Source organism: Simochromis diagramma, unplaced genomic scaffold (assembly GCF_900408965.1).
Source record: "Simochromis diagramma unplaced genomic scaffold, fSimDia1.1 OVJJ01000205.1, whole genome shotgun sequence".
NCBI classification, from domain to species: domain Eukaryota; kingdom Metazoa; phylum Chordata; class Actinopteri; order Cichliformes; family Cichlidae; genus Simochromis; species Simochromis diagramma.
The window spans coordinates 898144-918239 of NW_024386782.1; the positions used below are offsets into that span (position 1 = coordinate 898144).

The following is a 20096-nucleotide window of genomic DNA, read 5'->3' on the forward strand; positions in this document are numbered from 1 at the left end:
GCAAACTATCTGCTGCAACTTTAAGATCTTCTTGTTGTTTGAAAACTTTTTATTACCTTGAATGTTTTGCGAGACTTAAAGACTTTTCATCCATCTCTCCTGTAGCCACAGTTCTTTAAGAGGAGAAAAAACGACACTGTAAAGGGTTGCAGGACTATGAGTACTCTTTCAAACAGCTGCTGATTTAAGACTGCTGAGGCATCCGTCTGCTGAGTCACCCACCAACTCCTCCATGTTTCACCATTCTGAAACAAACTCTCTCTACTTTGAGGTATTCTAACAAACTATATCTCTTACAAACCTTTCAAACTGTTTTAAAAGTCCCTGCCTTATCATCCTTTCAAGAGGTCAAATATCAGCCCTGCACCAGCCGATATATACTGAGAAACAGTAGCAGCTGGTTTCCCCAGTTGTGGATTAAGCCCAGTTCAGGACCAAAAGAAAAACATCAATGACGACAGCCCCTGAAAAAAAGATTATGGTCTATGTTTTGCAGACATTCCAAACTCAAGCAGTTTCTTATATAATTTATTTTGAAAACATGTTACAAATATTAGTTTCCCTTTATAAAACAGTTACCTGTGGTCATAATTACAACAGTGTCCTGGTAATCCCCTTTCAATATTACATGTAACTGCAGCGACACATCTTGATACCAAGTGCATAAGGAATTTAAAATGAGGCTGAATATCAAACGGGGGACCTTCTCAGCTCAGTTTGGCTGGTTGTCCATCTGTGAGCTTGGCTGGTAAGACTGGATGTCCTCCCCGATGAACTCTGATACTATGGAAGGAGAAGAAAATCAGATTCACTTGATGCAATTTGCTGCTGCAAAATACAAAATAACCTATACTGCACTGTCAGTTTCAATTGTATGTATATTTTCAGAATTCATTGGCTTTATTTTAATCGTATTTCAACATCCCCTTTTTAGAGATTTGTATTTTTTTTTTTTTATGTGTTTGGAACATCTAGAAAAACTGCACACCACACCACATTTTCTTGCATCAAGTAAAAATAAAATCTAGTCCCCAACTTAACCACCAAGGTTAATGCTTTGTTTCTTTTTTTAAATGTTATAATGCAAATTACATTGAAGACTGTAAACATCTAAAAACACCAGCAACCACAAGATGCTACCAAACATTACATTGACTAATATCTGTCTATATATCTGTCACTGACTATAACTTGCTATTTGATAAAAAAATAAAAATAAAAAAACACCCAAAAACAAACATAGTTTGGTAATTAGTTTCTAAACAAAAGACAGTTGTTTTTTTATGTTCAAGTTACCAGAATTTTTTAGTTTTGATGTATCAAAAATAGTTTATACAATTATCAACTCAATCAAGTCTAATCACCATCAATAACTCCATGCAGTTAAATCAATCATCAATAATCGTAAAACCCCACAGTATTGGGGAAAACCCAAACAATCGAGCAACCCCTTAAGAGTAAGCACTTTGTAATGGTGGGAAGGAAAAACTCACTTTGTAACAGGAAGCAGAAAGAAGGTCCTAGCAGAACCCGGCAAGAGACTTGAGGGTGTTTTTAGAAGAGACTGAAACTCTACAAATAAGGAGTTACCTGTTTGAAAACTAGTCTTTCTGGGTTCTTTTATTTTAGTCAAGAGGTAGGTTGGAATTAACCACTTTGTTTCTCAAGCTACCAGTTTACCTACAACAAGGTTTCACTTTCTCATCAAAAAGACAATTTTTGGGGCCAAATTAAATGGCAAACTAATTTGGAGAGCATAAATTCAGATTATTCAAATTTTGACAAAAATACAGCTCTTTTCTTTTTTACTATGACTGACCCTGCAGGTAATGTCCATATAAAGTTGTGAATCGGCCTGGTAGCCAAATCTTTACACCAAATACCACATGATCACCAGCTATCCTGGCCATCAGAGAGCCTGTGTTGCATGTCATATCACATTCTCACTCCATAAAGCAGTGTTTGTAGATCAAAGACAATGCACCAGTGAGTAGAAAAATATTTCAGCATTAATAAACATGATTTAATAAACTTGTTTTAAAAAGTGCCTTTAAAAATCATAGTCCCGGGGCTGAAAAACAAGAACACTGAAGTGCTAAAAACTGCAGTTCCTATAGTGGCCACTAGAGACTGGCTGCAAAAGTGAGTCAACTTCCGCTGATACCCACTTTACAATGGCCAGCTTTACGGCATTAAAGTCGTGTTTACAGTCTGGTACAACAAATTGTCTCTGAAAAGTTTGCCCTTTCAAAATAAAAAGTTATTTTATAACTTGTACATTTAGATACTAGAAAGGCTGCTAAGTGTAGTTGTGCTGTTTGTGTGGTACAGCTGTCCAAGAACTTTGTGATCTAGTTTTGTGGAGTGAAATTTCTGTTTTTTATTTTTATGTTTCTTATCAATAATTAACAGATATGTATGGCAAATTTGGTGATATTACCAGATATCTTAGGACTCCACATTCTCTTCCAAATCTGGTCACTTCTGGCCAGAAAAACAAAATAAAAAAACACCCAAAATACCTAGAGAGTGGCAGCCAAAATGCACAGTCCATTCAGTGGATACCATTCATTCTTCTATCCAGAATATTAAAAATTCTTTGCATTTCTTCCTCCAACATTTCTGTATCTGTGTTTGTAGCCACTTATGTCATTTTTTATCAAATCAGTTTTCAAATATCACATTTTTTTGAAAAAACTATGTCTCACCTTCTTCAAAGGTAATGTGGTGCATAGAGGCAGAGCTGGTAAACTCCAATGGACACTCCTGGATCTTGGGATCCCTCTCTCCCCCATTTCCTGTATCCAGCACTCTTCCCTGGGGGTCCCAGCCCTCATAGTGGGAGTAGGATGCTGGGCAGATATCCTGATAGGGGTTTGGGTTGGTAGGAGGGGAGGGACAGACCTCCTGAGCATAAGCAGAGTACTGTGGGTAAGAGGAGTTGGGGATGGGAGGCAGAGGGGAGGTTGAGATAGGACTTCCAGCTGGGAAAGGGCTGAGAGAGGATGAGTGGGAAGGAGAGGGTGAAGAGGACAAGTAGGGTGAGTCCAGCCATGGGGAAGGTGAAGGTGAGGGAGGCTGTGGACCACGTGGGTACAGAGGGGGAAGGAGCTCGGTGAAGCCCAGCTCTAGGTTCTCAAAACTGGGGTGACGCTCGGATAGTGCTGGCCTGGTCCCGCCGGGCTCTTCCACCGTGGCATCAGGTTTAGAGCAGTACTCCTCATTGTAGTTTATGGGTGGGCACGGAGAGGAATAGGTGGAGGGGTAGGGGGGTAGGTGGAAGCTCAGATTTTGCTCATCAGACATCTGGTCCCCTCTCACATGGAAGCCTCTGTCTATCCTGGGTGGACCCCCTGCAGGACACATGTTTCCGCCATCCAGAGGCAGCATAGGGGATCGAGAGAGCAGGGGATCATCTTCTTTGAACATAACTGAGGGAAGAAACCGAGAATAACTGACACACATAACTGATGTTCATGTAAAGCATTTCAAACTATAAATCTCTTTATTTCAAAATTATTTGTGGGATTAGATACTCACTGGGTAAATACTTAAAGCAGTGAGTGCTGCTCCGTTTCCTCTTCCCATTAGAAACATATAGATTGACCGACACAGGCCGACTGACAGATAGGTCACTATAGGCTGGGACCCTCACACATAACAGACACTGGAAGGCATAAAGACGACATACAAGGGGATTTACAGAGCATTTATCAGAGCATCTCCAGTTGTGTTGGATGCGTCTGCTGAAATTTCACAAATTTACCTCATTGCTGTTGTCACGGTCAACATGAGCCTCCTCCTCCCACTGTAATTTGCCATCTAATGCAAAAGAGCACAAGAGCAAGGTTTGACATAATGAACACAAGTCAATTAAAAAAGCGCAGCATCTGAATTAAGCTTCATTTAAAATGTCTGTTAGACTTCTAGTATCCCCCTTCTGATTCTGAACTCATCATCAAATAATCATCATATAATCTTTTCTTTGTGTGTATTCTGGGTTGAATTTTGATGTTCAGCTTGAATAAAGATTTGTTTGTTGATTTTTTTAAACTCTTGAGTCTCTGAGTCCACGTTCTCCCCACATTATGACATACATGTGAGATAAGTTTCTAATACCTGGATTACACAGACCTGAATGTGAAAATTATCAGCATATAATGAACTTCAAATATGTGAAGACAACCATTTAAAGGGGGCTATTGTTTGTTGTAATAAAAAAAAATATTGTCCCACAACATCTTCAATGTTTATTAGACCTAGTTGCACAAGCATTGCATCAAATCCTTCGTGCTCTGCATTTGAAATGCTTGTCAACTGTGTGTGGGAACCTGGAAATGTGCATTTTGACAGTTTTTATGATTTGATATGAGAGAACTATTCACTATGAAATAGTGAAAATTATCATTTTTTGTGTGTGTATTATAACTTAATGTGGTTTTTGAACTGTTTTAGGTTGTTTGGTATTTTTATTTTGGTTTATTGATCTTTATGTTAATTGAACATTTTGCTTTTCTCAGTTCTTGACTCATTTTTTATTTGTTCCCTCAGTGTTTGTTCCATTTAGTTATGACTCTCACATTTTATTTTGGAAGTTCCTTGTCTTTAGTGTCTTGCATTTAATTTTATTTCCTCTCTTGCCTCTCTGTGTATGTATAGTGGGTCTGTTAACTCTCCCATGCATGTTTAACTAGTTGGAGAAGTTAACAGTTAGAGAATTGTAAGTTCTAACTGTGAATTCCTGCAGCACTATTTTAATCTAAATCTAATGGGCTGAAGTATCATTTACCTAATATTAAAAACTGATTTCAAATTATTTTCTGTCTTATTATATTCCCAATCAACTTTTACTGCCAGTTCTGTAAATTAAAATGCGCCAAGGCTCCTCTGGACGCTTACCTGTGCCTCTCTCCATGAAAAGGACTCTGGAGACTGGCAGGAAGTTTGTGCCGCTCAGCAGCAGCTCTTCCCCTCCTTCCACAGAGCAGGAAGTGAGGCTGACCGACTCGATGACAGGCAGCTCCTGGGCCGAACGTTGGGCTGTGGTGGAGAGAAACGATAAATGCATATGTAGTCATCAGACTTTATTCATACACTACCTTTCATCAAGGTTAGTGCATCTCAAAGTGCTCTACAGATGACGGACAAGCCATTAATAATACAGAGCAAAATGCAATAAAACATCAATCCATCCATAAAATACAAAGTAAAATATAATGTAAAAAAAAGCAACAAAGAGTAATCAGTGAAGTTAAGAGCTTGAGTAGTGGAGCAGAAGTAATGCAGGATAAGGTTGATTAAAAAGACATGACATTATAAAGTAGAATAAAATCAAATATATCAAATAAGATCTGGAAGTGAAAAACAAAATAAAATAATGTTTATAAAGCAAAGCGCTTGTGATCAGTGTTTGCAGAATTGTAAAAAATCTCAACCTTTGACAAATCCAAGTGACACTGCATGTTTCAAATGTGACTCCTTTGTAAAAGGATTCTGTATCATAATATGAATTCTCCATAAAGCAGCCACTCACAGCATTCGATGGGCAGAGAGGCAACCTGCAGAGCCAACACTCGTCCAGGGGGTCCTGAAGGGGGCACTATAGGGAGGTGGGTACGAAACACCAAACGAACACGTGTGTTTTTCCTTCCAACATCTGTTTCTCCTTTCCTCAGCTCAATGTCTGAGTTCCTCAGTTTCAAAATCCCGGCACAGTCGATGCTGTGAAACACAAGATTTGTCTCATGACATAATTTTGAGTAGGAAAAGTTTCACTCAACACTGAAACTGAAACTTTAGGGAAAGAGCTATTTAAAACTTAAAGTAGACCACAAAGGTACGACACAGCAGTCAAACATGAGCAGCCCACCCGAGCATATATAATAAGCAACTCCAGCATATGTGTTAAAAAAATCCTTTTTCTACAAACATGACGAGGACAGTGAGAGCATCCTTCTGACTTACAGAGCAGTCATGTTGTTCTCGGGGCTGAGGGGGATGTCCAGTAGTTTGGTCCCCACCTGGACGCTCTCGTGACTGGCAGTGCCCACCATCTTTCCAGTCACTCTGAAGGGGAACATACATTTAAATTTACCAGCTGAGAAAAATAAAGTGAAATCCCAGCAGAACACAAGTTATTTATGAACGAAAAACGGTGAAATTGCTTCCAAAATGTGAGGATTAATAATCCTTTTCACGTCACTTCAAGTTCTGTGAACACATGAGATCAATAATCACTAATATCACCCTCGCTTTTTTTCTAATGACTTAAAAAAATAATGAGCATTAGTTAAAGTCTTGCACTTATGTTATTAACTTAAAAAAAAACATTGTAATATACAATGGCTGGAAAATTTCACTGGCCACTAAAAAAATATTCATCCAACTTGATCTTGTAGACTTACTTTGATATTTTTAGTACTGACTGACAGTTTAAGGTGTGCAGAGTTGACTACATTCCCTTCTGAATGATAAATGAATCTTTCACATATAATTTTAAATTATCCATCCATCCATCCATCTTCTTCTGCTTATCCGGGGCCAGATCACAGGGGCAGCAGCCTAAGCAGAGAAGCCTCCTCCAGCTTGACTGGGGGGGACACCAAGGCATTCCCTGGCCAGCCGAGAGACATAATCTCTCCAGCATGTCCTGGATCTGCCCTAGGGCCTTCTCCCCGTGGGACATCACCTCACCCAGGACGTGCCCAGGATATATCCTTGTCAGATGCCCAGACCACCTCAACTGGCTCCTTTCGATGTGGAGGAGCAGCGGCTCTACTCTGATCCCCTCCCAGATGGCTGAACTTCTCACGCCATCTCTAAGGGCTCTTGACTCAGTTTTAAATTATATTACTTTCAAAGATGGAACTGAACTCAATATTGTGTTTAAAATACAAAATTTGTGTGGGTGTGTTTTTTTCTTCAGTTTGGATCTGCACTTCACTCGATATAGGATATCATAATCAAAAATATATTCTCTGGATTATGGGAAGGGACTAACAACAACTGTTGTAACACATTTTCTGGACCAACACGAGAACCAGCTGGTGGTTTATTGCACAATGGTTAAAGCTACGACAGTCACGTGATGGGTCCCCTGAATTTTGTGTTCCTTGAACATTATGGCATGAAGAAAACATTTGTGTTTAAATAGAAAAATACTGCAGCTCAGTACCTGTGTATCTGATAGAAAGGATGTGGTCTGATTGATCGGTCATCAGCTGTTCCAACGAAAACCTGAAGAGAGAGCGGTTTCCTCTCTGTGTAACCACACAGCTGTGAAGATAGAGAGAGACGCAGTGTGAAATCAAACTGCGATGAGGCCAGCAGCAGTGGCCAAAGAATTTGTTCCAGTGTCGTGTGAACATGATCAAAGACATGTTAACCTTAAATTAGATCTGATATCATATAACACAGTTAAAGGTGAAAAAAAAAAAAACCCTGAGAAATTTCGTTTTCACCTTGACAACAGGATGTCCAGTCGGTGCAGCTTTGACGGCTCCTCTGCTGCCCTCCGTCTCGTAGTGGGCTCTGTGGTGTGGCCGAGGCTGGACCTCAATACGCAGCTCATACTGGTCAAACTGGGATGGCAGAGGCCAATCAAGTGGCGGCAGGGCGTTAGACCTGAAATAAATCAGATGTGAGAATTTTAGATGCAGTAAGAATAGAAAGACCCACATGGAGAGAAGCAAGTAAATTTACAGGATTGAAATGTTGAAAAGTGATGCTGTCCTTGCCTGAATAGAGGGCTGTGGGCGCTGGCTCGGGTTCTGCCCCAGGCCAGAGGAGGGGGAACAGAGAGGTAGTCCATGCCCACAGATGGGGGCTCTCTCCTGGTCTGCTGGGTCTCTGGCAGTGGGCAGGGAGAGCTGTGGCCCAGAGCCTGCTCCTGGTCCACCTCCCTGGGAGATAACTGCAACACAAAAATCTCACCTCTTTAGTTCTCCACAGACTTGTTTTTGCTTTGCTATTTCTATTATGTTTTTTTTTAATATTTCAGTCTTCTCTGTATGTTTATGTTTTTTGTTTATTTAAACAATTCATCATGTGAATGTGCCAGATTTAGCCGCACGGGCTAATTTTCTTCTGTAGTCCCTGGCAGATTGATAACATATTAAATTAACCAACAAAACCGCACATACACAGGCATGTGAGGCTAGCTAAAAGAGAGAAACATATCTAAAAATAAACACATGCCTGTTATGTGTGGGCTGTGTGCAGACAGGAATAGGACCCAAGGTGCAGACTCCAGAGCCAGATGTGAACTCAAAACAGCTTTAATGTTAAACTCAAATATAACATAACTGGAAAAAAATCAAACTAAACTTACACCGGAGGACTGACAGAACACACAGCTAGGTAAACGGTAGATCGCAACACAGACACAAAGAAACACAGGGCTCAAATACACAGAGGTCGTGTCCAAATTCATGGGCTGCATCCTCCTGAGGACCCGGCCTTCGCGGTCTACGTGGGCCGGGTCCTCAGAAGGTCGGGTAGGCCGGAAGTAAACGGCCGTGAAATTGGACTGTCTAGCCTTCTGATTAGCGTCACCGCTGTCTCGGTGGAGTTTAATAAACTCAGCCGTCTGCTCCTTGCTATCTAAAATATAACAGGACACTGGCGTAAATTCTCGACTGTCTCATACTTCTGTTTAATCAGTTTTCTGTTTGACGTTTAGTCAGCTGTGTAAAAACCAAGGAGGAACCCACCCGGGGGATTAATAAAGTTTTATTTTATCTAATCTAATCTAATAAACTTTAATCTCAGCTAAACCGATTTACTCATGAACAAACAAAACACTGAAAAAAGCCCAACAATAACATTTTTAGGTTGTCTAAGTGACTTATATATTACGTTTAACCCGAGCAGCGAAAGTCCGCGGTGATCTGAAAATGATGTGCCGGGAGTTGTGCCGTTCTCAGCCACATCAGTAACCCTCGAGCTCCCGGCTAGCTATCGAGCTGGTGGGTAGCAGAAGCCTTCGAAAACGTCGAAGCACTTTTGCAAATATGCGATATCTTGATAAACCGAGCAGATATTTGATGTTTACACAGCTACTTTCTCGCCTGAAAATATGTTAAAAGTTTATTTTGTGACCCAGAAAGATTAGTATGAGTAATTTTAAAACTTAGTAGCGGCCGCCATTGTTGGAAACTGGAGTTTGGCTGGGCCGCGCTATGAATTCTGGGATATGGTAGGCCACGAAGGACACACCCTGACCCAAATTCCCCAAATTCGGGGAAAAGGAGGACGCATTTGTGGGCTGCATTCGGAGGAGTCTACGAATTTGGACAGCCTTCGGCGCGTCGCTGTGACGTAATCGGTCTACAAATGCGGCCTCAGGAGGATGCAGCCCATGAATTTGGACACGACCAGAGGGAGCAATCAGGGAATGGGTAACAGGAGGGAAACACAGCTGGGGCAAATCAGGCCTAACGAGACAAGGGGAAGCAAAACCAGACACATTAAAATCAGACATGGACTTTCAAAGTAAAACAGGAAACCCATAACACAGACTGAACAAAAGACACAGACTCACATGCAGGCACTACAACAGAGGGAACAGAGACGTGGGACCAGGGCAGACACAGACACTGACTGGACACGGGGATATAGCAACTAAGGATACACAGAGACGCGAACTAGACAAGGGGATACAGCTGACAGGGGAGACAGCAACTAGAGAAGACAGAGACATAAACCATAAGACAGAACTCAAAGAAACCAAAGACTAGAAATAATAAATAATAAACTCAAAGACCCTGGGTCAACGACCCAGGCATCTTTACAATGCCCATATAACATATTAAAAATCAAATGTTAAAAATCCTTACACATTAGAATCAAAGACTTTCTTTGACACTACTCAAATCATGACAACATGTTTGATTATCCAAAAACCAAAGTTTTATAGATTTAGAGAAAGAAGTAAATGTTGTTTTCCTTATTTCTGTGTAAGGGAACCCTAATGTACTCTAAAGAAAAGTCAACAAAACTATGGCAAGGAACAGATCACAAAATAAAGGAGTAAGAAAACATGCCAATGCAGCCTGAAAATTACATCATGGTCAGCTTTTGGAGGTATCTACACTAATACACTAATGCAATATTAGCAACATTTATGCAATAATGTCCAAGCACGTGGATTATAGGCAGGCCGTCTACACAGAGGGGCCTGCTTATCTCTACAAAAAAATTACAGAGGAAGTATAGTAATGGCAAAACTGTTTGGACCGGCAATCATGTGGAACTATTGCTGAAAGTAAATGGACTGATACTTAGATATAGATATAGCACTTTTCTGTTCTAACTGAGCATCCAGAGAGCTTTTTTTCACCCGGCCATACACACATTCCATGCCTTTACATGGTTTCTGAGCATACACACACTCTCACACTCTGATGAATACATCAGGGTTCAGTAATAACACAAGTATAAAGCAGCCACAGCACCAGAACACACAGACTGGGAGTTTTTGCACAGTAAATACAGCAACATAGCATTATCCATCACCAGAGGAAGCCAAGGTATTGGGAAAGAAATACCCATACGATAAAAATGAAATCTCAAAACATAACAGAGTTTAATCTTTGCAAATTAAACATCCAATCAGGAACTAAAACGTAGGTGTCTGTATCATTCAAAAGTCGCAGCTTTTAGCTTTCTTGAAAACTGTTTTAAGACTTAAACTGCTTCAGTTTTTGTATTTGCTAAAATGCATATTTAGTGTCGATGCTAGACAGAAGCATAGTAAAAGCAACATAAAATGAGCATACACTGTATAGATGGCTCTGAAATAAAGGTCCTTTGAACCTGCATTCTTTGTGATAGCCAGCAGGGGGCGACTCCTCTCATTGCGAGCGCCATTACATAGAAGTCAATGAGGAAATCACTGAGTTTTCTCTCGATTTTCTGCCTCACTGAACATTTTCCTGATAAGTTTAATGGGTCAGTCACTGGTTTCAAGTCTTCTTCAGTACAGCTTGGTGTTCATTTGATATATGATGGTCACATATAGACTCAAATAAATCATGAAGCTGGACATTCATTATGGCTTGGCTACCTTGAGTTCCACAAGTTTTTTACTGTGTGACTGTGCAGTGTCCTTGGCTTGACAGTTAGATTGAACCCTCTCTTGTAATTTCTGTTTTAGTTTAAAAACAAACAAACAAACTAGACAGGGATGGCAGCTTGAGGTCTAAGAGTAGGAGCCGAGTTAGAAAACAGAATTCTATACTGCTGCTTTGAGAGGCCTACTCCAGGTTTGGCAGGGCGGCACTTAAGTAAAGGCAATAGATCACACACAGCACTTTACCTGCTCCAATGATGTCTTCCTGGTTTTCTGAGGAATGCTGAGCTCACAGCTGCTGGGCGGAGCTTGAGAGTGAGGGGTGGACTCTCCACCCTCCAGGTTGCACCCCTGCAGTTCCTCTGAGTAACTCCCTCTGCGCGAAGTACAGGGAGACGCCAGCGGGGAGTTTCTACGCTTCTTCCCACTAGGTGAGGTGGGCCTTGAGGATGATGAGTGCCCAAAATTGATGCTGCCTTCGTTCAGCTCCTCCTCCTCCACCAGCAGAGAGTCGCAGCTGGAAGCGGGACTGAGCCAGCCTCGAGAGGAGGGGCTAGAGGCAGGGCTGGGGCTGAGGGAGCTGGGGCATCTGTCACGATAGGTAAAAGGATCCAGTAGAGGCAGGTAAAGGCGCTCTCTGTCCCAACCGCCGCTGTTGCCCATGTCCCAGTAACTGGAAATGGTGGGTGTTGTGTCATCGTCAGGCGAGATGGTGGTTATCTGGATGCTGGGGCACTCGACCACACGAGATTCAGAAACCTGGAAAAAGATAAGAGGCTCGTCACAAACATTGTCACACACAAAAAAAAAATATCTAATTAACAATTCAAATCTCAGTAAGAAAACTGGCAGTAAGAAGCACAATTTTAAATAGCTCTTTAAACCATTGTTATTACTTTGACCTTCAGATCAATCTTTTGACCTTTAAGGAGAGGTCAAAGGTCAAATGCAACATGATATTTTAAGATTCTCTGTGGCACTTTCTACAAACACGGCACTTGTAAGAATCATATTTTTATAAGTTATGAGCCTTTTTGACAATTTTCAGCTAATAAATAATGAAGTTGACCTTGAAGACCTTGGTGGATGCAGACCAAATTTTAATGGATTTTTGACATGACCCCACTCTACATCCTTACCAAGTCTTATCAGAACTGGAGGAGTTAATAATAATAATAATAATAATAATAATAATAATGTATAAAAAGCAAAGAAAAAATATTAGAAAGTGTTCATTCTTGTGGTTTCCACCAAGTAGTTAAAGGGGACATCTGTTAACGTCAAGGCAAACAGACGTTATTTATTCCCTTCTCTATTTAGAGAGCACTGAGGCAGTGATCACTACGTTTTGTTTGTATGTACTAAGAGTTTCATTAAACATCGTGGTGAGATAAACTATGAGAAAACAAGCTTTTTTTATGTGTGGATTTGGATCCTTTTCTTGGCACTGACCCCTTTTAAGGATGTGCTCCCTGAAAGCCTCTTTAGCTTAATTTGAAACCTAATATATAAAATCTGCCACAGTGAAATTTAGCTGCCTTCAGACTTTTTCAAAATGACTCCAGGACTGTAGGAGAAAGTAGGCTGGGTGTCTGGCTGTGTTTAAAACCTCTTGTTTGTCACGTCCTGTGGTTTTTATAATTTTGAGTTTTAGTTAATATAATACAGTTTGGGTTATGTGTTTTATTTGTGGGATGTTTTTATGTTTTGAGGAACGTGCTTGCTTCTCCACCCTCTCGTTGTCAAGTCTTCTTTTTCACGTGATTCGCTGTGCAGTTACTTCCTGTTTTATTTTAATAGTCTGTTTTCCTCTCTGTGTTTATTCCCTCATGTATTGTGCAGCTGTGGAATTTTCAACTTTTGTAAAGGACTTTCAACCTAATCAAGGATTATTTTTCATTTACCTTGTGTTGTCTGCAAGTCCAGAATTTGGGTCCTTCAGGTACAAAAGACCAATCTTTTTTACCCAGTAAACCACAGAATTCAGTGAAAACTGTACATGTACTCTCACCTTGTTATATTCTGAGACAGTATTACAACATATTTCAGCAGCTGCCCTGCAAAATGCTTAAGTCATAGTAAAGAAGTGCGTAATATTTCCTCAACTAAATGTGTGAGTGTTTAAAAGTCTGTTTGCTTTGTCTCAAAAAACTTTAACTTATATACCCTAAGTCTTTCGGCACTTGGTTTGGATACAGAAAAAACTCTCCAAGTAAGGAAAACCTCTTAATCTTAAGGGAAAATGGAAGGAAACCCAAGAGAAAGCTGCTGAGGAAGCCTCCTTCTTCTTGGACTGACTTACATGCAATCGATGGCGTGTCTACAAAAGTTGAATATGCGCTTGGAACAAACTTAAGGTCAACCAATCAGACGGCTGCTGCAGCTGCTGCAGCTGATTCTTTCTACGGTCATTTGTTCAGTCGAGGTTGAAACTGCAGATTATATGAAATACTTAGACATAGGCTGTCTCACCTGTACAGAGCGTGCCGGCAGGCTCTCATAGGTCCCGCTGAACTTATTGAAGTGATCCCTTCGTGGAGGTGGGGAATGCATCCCTGCCCGCTGACTGGACGCAGGTGTCGGGCTGGGGATGTCGATTGAGTGACCTGCGTGAGAGGCAGCCAGGTTTTTGTCTGGAACTGAAAATACATAAAGGTTGGGATGAATGTCCGGACACATGAAGGGCACACCCACAAATTATATGAATTAGAAAATCTTTACAATACTCTTTCTGTTGGCAAGTTGCCTGCTTGCTTAAACTGACTATAATCCCATGCTCCCAAAGAACAGCACTTTGTTCTGTTCACTTTACACCTTTTCATCCACATGACAATAAATAATTATTCATCTGCTTTTCATCCCCTTAACCACACAATAATAGCTAGCTCTGCAACTGCCCTGCTCTTGTACCTCTGGCGTGAGAGAGACTCATTAGATGAAAATCAAAATATTGTAAACACAATTTGCGGTGAGTAAGGATTCATTTTTTATCATCAGTGTGCTTCTATCATGCTTTACACATCAGTTTCCCTTCATTTTACTGTAATTGCTACCATATGGAAAATGCACACGCTGGAATTTTACTGCAATAATGTCTTAAAAGCAAGTGCAGCATTTTTGTCACTTTTAATATAAATTAGGAAATAGAAGTAATTTTCGGAAAATGCAAAACTACTCCAAACAGTTTAGTAACTTAGCTTAGCAAACAGATAAGAAACAACTAGCTGCACTGACAGAGGATTAAGTCGTTTGACATTTTTAGAAAATCTGAGGCAAACAGCTGCTTAACATTATTGAGTGATTTTAAAACATTTTGTGTACAAGGTGTACTTGATAGCCAGCCAAAATCTTAAGGCAAATAGTGGTATTTGGAAGCCTCTATTACATCTGTCATTTAAAATTTCTTCTGATTACATCGCCTGAAGGAACATAGCATTACAGTGGTATTTGTGTTCTTAGTAAAAAGCTCCACTAGCATCACACCATACATTTCCTTGCTTAAAAAATGAAATTAGGAGTTGGGAAAGTCGCTGTTTGCTGGATGCCCCTCTTAAAACTCAATCAAATGAAAAGCAAGCAATTCGAGAAACACATACTCCACGAGTACACCTCTAACATCTGACCTCGTGCTTTGAACTCTGTCTCTTGTGGTACTGAGCAACCTGAGCCAGACTCTGAACGTCTCACATCACAGGGCTATAATGCAGACACTGGGGTTAGGAAGGTGACAAATGTCATAATCCAGACATGTAAGAGTCCATGAAATTAATGAAACAGAATTTACATGTAGACAAATGTATATGCCATTATATTTAAAAGAAAAAGTAGTTTGTGTATACAGGTGAACTTCAGTCAAATGCTAATGTATTTAAAAAAAGATGCATGCATATGCTTTCCCAATTGCCACAACCTAATCAATATTTATAGCTCTGACCAGACTTCCACTCTACATGGAAGAACCAATGTGAACATCTGCCCACAGGTTTTACCATCACAACACTAAAAGCATTGCTGTTTAATCCTAGGATATAATTTGTCTCCGACACCTTATCAGACAGTTTTATACAGTCCACAAAAAACAGGAAAAAATGCTGACCATGTGTCACATTCAGAGCTTTTTTGGAATGAGCCAGGTCTCAGTCACAGACCAGTTTGTCTTGGGAGACCCAACCTGGAGGAAATGCCCCCAACAACATAACCTCCAGGATCACTCTGACACTCAAACCGCTGCACCATCATAACGTGACCATTCACTGAGGTGAATCCCAAGGCATATCTACACTGTTCCTCACTGCACACTCGTATTCCTTGGTACACTATTTGGAGACAACTAGCTTAATTTTATAGCATAAAGACTGGAAACACCTAGTCAGAAGCATAAAAATCAATGAATTATTATCTCTGAAGCTGTTGTTAAATCTTTATGCTAGCTAGGCTTATTAGCAGCTAACTATAGCTTCACATTTAAAAGGCAGACATGAGTTTGGTATTAGCCATGTTTTCTTTGTGACTCTTGGACACCAGTTGGTTTTCATTTTAAAATTCTTCATGCTATTTTTTAGTCTTAGTCTTTATTATTTTGTTAATAAAAGCAACAGGAAACAGGGGACCAAACTTGGAATGGTAAATGCTGCCAGCTTCTACATTCAGTTCAAAAACATCAACGTAGATGTCCAGATGAATCTAAATGTGGGCCAAAAAGACTGTAATAATCTTGCCTTAAAGTGGGATTTGGTTTTATCTATAATCACTCTGTCGTATGGCAACAATTTATCAAAATCCCTCCAAAACTTTCAGCTCTACTTTTAAACTATTTCGTACATTTTTCCATGTATTATAGTTACAAATTGCGCAATAAAGGGTGAAATGGGAATTCTAACTAAATCATGAAGTTTACTTTTGGCCCACTGATTCATTTCACAGCATGAAGAACCACACACCCAAATCCACCGCTGACCTTGACATTTATATAGAGACTTTTTTCATTGTATAATCTCAACATGACTCCTTTGGATTTTGCCCATAAGCCACCAAACTGACTCCTTAAGGCCACATCCCTTGCCACAACATTTTCCCAGTGTGGTGTGGTCTGGCTTCACATGGAGTCAAACAGTAGTTACTCTCTAATGAACGAGGCTCCGACTGATCACTGCCGCTCCGTAGTGGCGGCGGGCCATGCGGGCAATTTTTGGGCAATGCGGACACACAACAGCAACTGCCAACGAATTAAGAAGCTGGGTGAAAAAAAATCTCTTCAAATGTTTCCTGGCAACAAAAGTATTTCCAAGTGATTAAAGCTGCAGTACTGAGGCAACTCTTCTGCTGGCGGATTTTTCACATGAATCAGTGATTTAGCGGTTTATATGTAGACCAGCAGGAGTTTATGAGGCACCAGAATTTAACTAACACTTATCGAACAGGGGGAAAAAAAAGACTCACTGATCTAATATACTTTCATGTTTGTTTCCATGTCCTGAGCTGAACCTCAAAAAAGCAATGTTTACCTCAACCTGGGGGTCTGTGGGGCCTCACAAGTGGTGGAAAAATACATGAGAGGGGTCATGAGACATTGAGAGAAGAGAAAAGCAACAATGGCATAATACTGCTGTGTGCCCCCTTGTATGGCATATATATGTATGTATGTATGTATGTATGTATGTATGTATGTATGTATGTATGTATGTATGTATATATATATAAGCCTTATAGGGTTCAAAGGAAATGGAAAAAAAAAACATACATTTGTGCCACTCAGATTGATTTCTTCTTAAGCTTAAACTGTTGTCTTTTTTTTTTTTTTGCCTCAATTTAATGGGGAATTTATCTCTTCGTGTTCTCTTCTTAATCTTTAAAAAAAAAAACATAATTTAAATTATCATTGGATCAGTTTCTTTTGGAGATACCAGTCTAACAGATCTAATATACTTCAGAGAATCTCAGTTCGAGAGTCCAGCTCTTTAACAAACTTCGATCTTAAATGAGATGGTTTCCGGCATGAGGTTCGGGGTAAAAACAATAGGTCACAAAACAGATCTGGAGCAGCATAATAGACTGATTCACTTAAAGTATAAGTATTTTTGCAATAATGTATTTTTTAAAAGTCTTTGACAGTTAAATTATTCAACTCATTGGTGAACAAACTTTACCACCACAACAATCTTGTTGCAGCTAAATTGGCAATCTGTTTACCTTGATAGATACTGGATTCATATTTAACTTCTGCATTGCTTCGTTTTGAAAAGCCCAACTTTAACACATTTTATGGGCATATCCATGGAGATTTATACCCAAATAAATAAAACCTACATACTCTGAAACATTAAAAAAAAAAAAAGTGAAGAAAAACGTGAAGACTTGCCCTCTCCTTTTTCTCCTGTAGTTAATGTTCATACCTTGGGTGTTGTAATACAAATGTATGCCAGTGTGGGCGGGAAACAAATGAGTGAGAAGATGTGAGGATGTGAGGTATGTGTATGTATTGGTGGAGCTCGGATGAAGACGGGAGGGAGGTGTATGTGTGTGTGTGTGTGTGTTCAGTACACAGAGGTTGAGGTTCCTTCCCAGATGGCAGCTGTTAACTCTACTCACACGCACAGCTGATTAGAAACACATTGAGTCTGGGGCTGCACGCACGCATGCACAAGCTCACAATGCGCGAAGATATGCACGCAGATGCATACCACACAGAAAACAAACACACAGTAAAAATATACTCGTTCTCACGCAAGCATCGGACGTACGTTCAAACATACACATCACATAAGCACAGGCATGCAGATGAAAGCCCCATCAGACGACACGCAACGGCACGCACGCGCACAGAAGTTCCCATGAGTTATAGAAGCCACCCCGTCAGGCCGCTCAGGCCCCCTTTATCCAGTATGTCCCTTTGCTTTTAACACATTCAGCTATTCAGGAAGTGACTCTAACCCAGGCTGCTGCTGCTGGAGGAGTCGAGTTGCAGCAGGGCGCCTTCACTTTCCTCCCCGGCAGCGGAGCTCTCCGGCTCGGTAGAGCGCACCGGGGATGGACCCTGGCTCTGCCGCGACGGCGGATCCTCCTCAAAAACCAACTTGAACTCGAACTCTCCCTCCTCCCAGCCCGAGCCCGGCGCGGCCCCCATCGCCCTCCGGCAGCAAGGACAGGATACAGATATACTGATACAATCTTGTCTCCCTGCGTCAGGCGATTTTAACGTCCCTTGGTGCGCCTTTAAAAAGAATTCAAAGGAACTTTATTCCCCAAACTCTTCTCCTAAGTGCGTGTCATTGTGCTAATATTCCTCATCTGGGATATGTAGGAAAGTTTTGCTTCAGAAAGTTTCTACGAGAAATCCTGCTTCTTGCCTCCTTGTTTGCAAGTTTTTCCAGACTTGATGTCTTGATATCCAAATCAAATTTTCGCTCCGGATAATTTACAGTCTTCTCCGAATCATATTTCCAAAATACCGTCGGCTCTTTCATTCTAGCTCCATCGTCATCCCTGTAGCTTCTTCTTCTAGTTCTTCAAGAGACTGGGAGGAGGGAAAAAAAAGTTTATCAAATATTTTTGTCGTCCTTTACCCTTAATTGCCTTTGGGTGGGTTTCCCAGCTCCAGTTGGTCCGTTACTCATTCCCCATAGGACCTCATGTCTGTCAGTCATGAATCCCCTCTGCCCAACCTCCTGCCCCCCTCCTCTCCCCCTGCCTCACTCACTCTGAAGGTTTCTCTTGAAGTCGTTCACTTAACATTCACTTATTATAATAATCCCATGCAAATTTCTCTTTTCTTGTCTCATTTTGCATCATTTGCATCATCTCATTTAGTTTTTCCTTTTAAAATCAACTTCATGTCCTCATCATCCTTATCATCAATTAGATTTTCGCATAGTTAAGCCCAAAACAATATGATTATTATTCCAATCATGAGCAGGACACATGGCAAGAAGTTCATTATTTCTGAAACCTGCCATAGGCCGCCTGCACGGCCACCAGGGCTGTGATGTTAACTGTCAGTTAGTGAACATAAGAGGGCCTATTTCCTGTGGCAATGAACACAACAGCCCCCCCTTTTTTGGCTGTCACCCCTCCCCTTTTCTTCTCTTGCATTTTTTTCCTTTCCCTCCCAGCTCCTTCTCCCCTCTTCTCCCCACTGAATCCTCCTTGTCCCTCCTTCTCCTGAGTCTTGCCTCCCTCCTCTTCCTCTCCACCAAAGGTCTGTTTCTCATTATCCTCTGTAGTCTGCTCTCTGTCTGAGTCAGGAGACGAAAAACTTAAATAAACACTCTCTCTCTGGCTCTCTCCGCCTCAGTTCAGCTCTCAGTGCCCCCTCCCCTCCACTCTGTCTCTTCTGTGCTCCTTCCTCGGCCTCCTCTCGTTCTCACAATCATTAGGAGTATGTTATACTGGTGTGTAGCTGGGGGCCTGTTTCACTCTCTATGTCATCCTCTTGGGGTTGTGTGGGCAGGCCTTGGATGCTGGACTGATTTCAAGATGTTGCAGTGTGGTTGGGGAGAGGAAAAAGTGCGACCAGCAAGGCAGGCACAAGAATTTCTGAGGCCCTAACAAGCCTCAGACTTGATAAACCTTTACACAACCACGGTGAAAAAAATCCCACTGACTCCACTGGGTTATAATCAGGGAAATTGTTTTCTCTGTGGTAAAGAAAAAAACCCATAGAGGTTTGATTGGTGACCTCATGGTGGTTGAAATTTTCTAATCAACCATTTAGTTTCCTGCTTTCCTAAGAGACAAGAAAATGTCCAAACTACGAGTGAAAGCATGCTTCAGACAGTGTGATTCATATTTAAAGTCCTCCTGTACCTTTCCAAAAGCAGAAGTATGTGAAGCCAGTTGCTCCAGCTGTTGAAACGAGCATTTTCCAAAAGGTCTTGCATAGGGCTTAATTGTTGCTAAATATTTCCTCCTAATGAAACAAACGGCCTGTTTGGAGCACCCATAATTAGAATCAGTGGCGCTATTATAACCGAGTACTGATGATAATCTTATTTAAAAATGAAACATCAATATCATGGCTCAAAATCGC

At 40.9% G+C, this 20096-nt stretch overlaps 1 protein-coding gene across 1 annotated transcript; it reads right to left on the bottom strand.

Annotated features, from left to right (window-relative positions):
- Positions 1-512: 512 nt before the first annotated feature.
- On the bottom strand, positions 513-18646 carry nfatc4 (nuclear factor of activated T cells 4). The gene is made up of 13 exons (XM_040014802.1): positions 18002-18646; positions 13544-13710; positions 11318-11830; positions 7737-7912; positions 7461-7623; positions 7175-7275; positions 5965-6066; positions 5534-5721; positions 4900-5040; positions 3767-3822; positions 3541-3667; positions 2709-3431; positions 513-783 (listed from the first exon to the last, which is right to left on the bottom strand). Exons 1-13 carry the CDS (start codon positions 18192-18194, stop codon positions 713-715), a joined length of 2721 nt encoding a protein of 906 aa, XP_039870736.1. The 5' UTR covers positions 18195-18646; the 3' UTR covers positions 513-712.
- Between the last annotated feature and the right edge of the window lie 1450 nt (positions 18647-20096).